Source organism: Nanorana parkeri, unplaced genomic scaffold, assembly GCF_000935625.1.
Source record: "Nanorana parkeri isolate BGI_ZX_2015 unplaced genomic scaffold, ASM93562v1 scaffold511, whole genome shotgun sequence".
Classification (NCBI taxonomy): Eukaryota; Metazoa; Chordata; class Amphibia; order Anura; family Dicroglossidae; genus Nanorana; species Nanorana parkeri.
In genome coordinates this window covers 374767-376232 of record NW_017306779.1, presented here as the reverse complement: position 1 = coordinate 376232, position 1466 = coordinate 374767, and the positions used below count along the sequence as shown (strand labels likewise).

Genomic DNA, 1466 nt, shown 5'->3' with positions numbered 1-1466 from the left:
GACAGAGTGGTAGCCGACAGTCCCAAGGGGTCCAGTAAGTAGACAGGCGAGATTTAGGTGGCGACTGCACGTAAGAACGGAAGATGTACAGGATATTTTCAGGATTTCGTGCCGGAGCTCTCTCAGACACGTCCGCTCACATGAGTCTCCAGGCCACGCCCCCCTCTTTCTTTCTTTTTTAACACATAAGCCCACCTTTACACCCCAAACAAACAAGAAAAAAAATCAAGTATCATGTGAAATGAAAAAAAGTGTGTATATCTAAACCCAAGACTGAAAATTTAATATATTGCAGCTTAGGAGTCCTTAGATGTGATGACTCCATTAATTTTCTGTTATTACAGGTAAACTCTAATGACTACCAGACACTATTCTGTATAGTTTCATTTCTAAAAAGCTTCATATGGATGGATGTTTTTATTTTTGCAGTCTGTGTTGGGTACAAAGTAATAATTTATGAAGTTAAATTGTTTCTTTTTGTCAGACATAGTTCAGTATTATTTGTGTGCAGTATAACGAACAAGACAGACCTTTCGTATTTCAAAGTATACATTCATTTAGCATACATTATGATAATTCGGTTAGACATTTTTATTTTGATGTCTCCTTATATTAAGGTTTGGGAAGCACATCTCTGTATCTGAAGAGTGGGAACCCGCTGAAAGTAAGGGAGTTGTTAGAAGATTTTAAAAAGGACGCACGGAGCATTAAGCTAAAAGTCGGAGAACATCAACTGGAAGACGTGACGGATGTGCTGAAATATTTTTTGTATGAAATAGACGATGCACTTCTGACAAAAGAACTTTATCCATATTGGATCTCTGCCCTAGGTAATGACACTGTGTTCCAGAAATAGCTGTTTCATTATTCATTTGAACGAATGCATCTACTAAGTAAAAGATGTTTATTTAAGTGAAAGATTTTTGCTTAAACTCCCCTGAGACTCCAGGCACAATGCTATTAGAGCAAACTTCCTATGCTATAAAATTAGAATGAGGCATCCTGCTGTTAGTGCATATAGTACCTTGAACCTACCATTTTACTGAGAGCTGATAATGTAAGCAACATATGTCATCAGATACAAACTGTTACATTAGGCACCTCCATTTCCCCTTGTTATGTTTTTAAAGATCTGTACCGTTTCATTGGCATCTCTCCACATGCTGATGATCCTGTATACTTTTCTCATACTTGCTATCTTAAACAGAACACAAATTCAGAAGCTGCTAAAATGTTCCATGCAGAACCTGCCCACAGGCATATTAGACCTGCCTAAATGCTGGCTACGGGCCATTGCTGAGAGGGGATATTGTGTGGTTGTGGTTCTATATACATATTATAACATAACCCCTTACTGACTATCCAGCATCCCTAGACCAAAACAAGCAGTTAACCCACTGCAAGGCTTAGTAATATTTTGTTCCTAGAGTCCTGCTTTAAAAGAGAAATATATATATATTTATATA

The 1466-nt window shown here is 37.6% G+C and overlaps 1 protein-coding gene across 1 annotated transcript in view; it reads left to right on the top strand.

Annotated features, from left to right (window-relative positions):
- ARAP2 (ArfGAP with RhoGAP domain, ankyrin repeat and PH domain 2) overlaps positions 1 to 1466 on the top strand; it is a 235860-nt gene that overhangs the window by 142471 nt on the left and 91923 nt on the right. The window contains exon 20 of the mRNA XM_018561260.1: positions 618 to 830. Coding sequence (XP_018416762.1) covers positions 618 to 830 — 213 coding nt within the window. The remainder of the gene's footprint in view (positions 1 to 617; positions 831 to 1466) is intronic.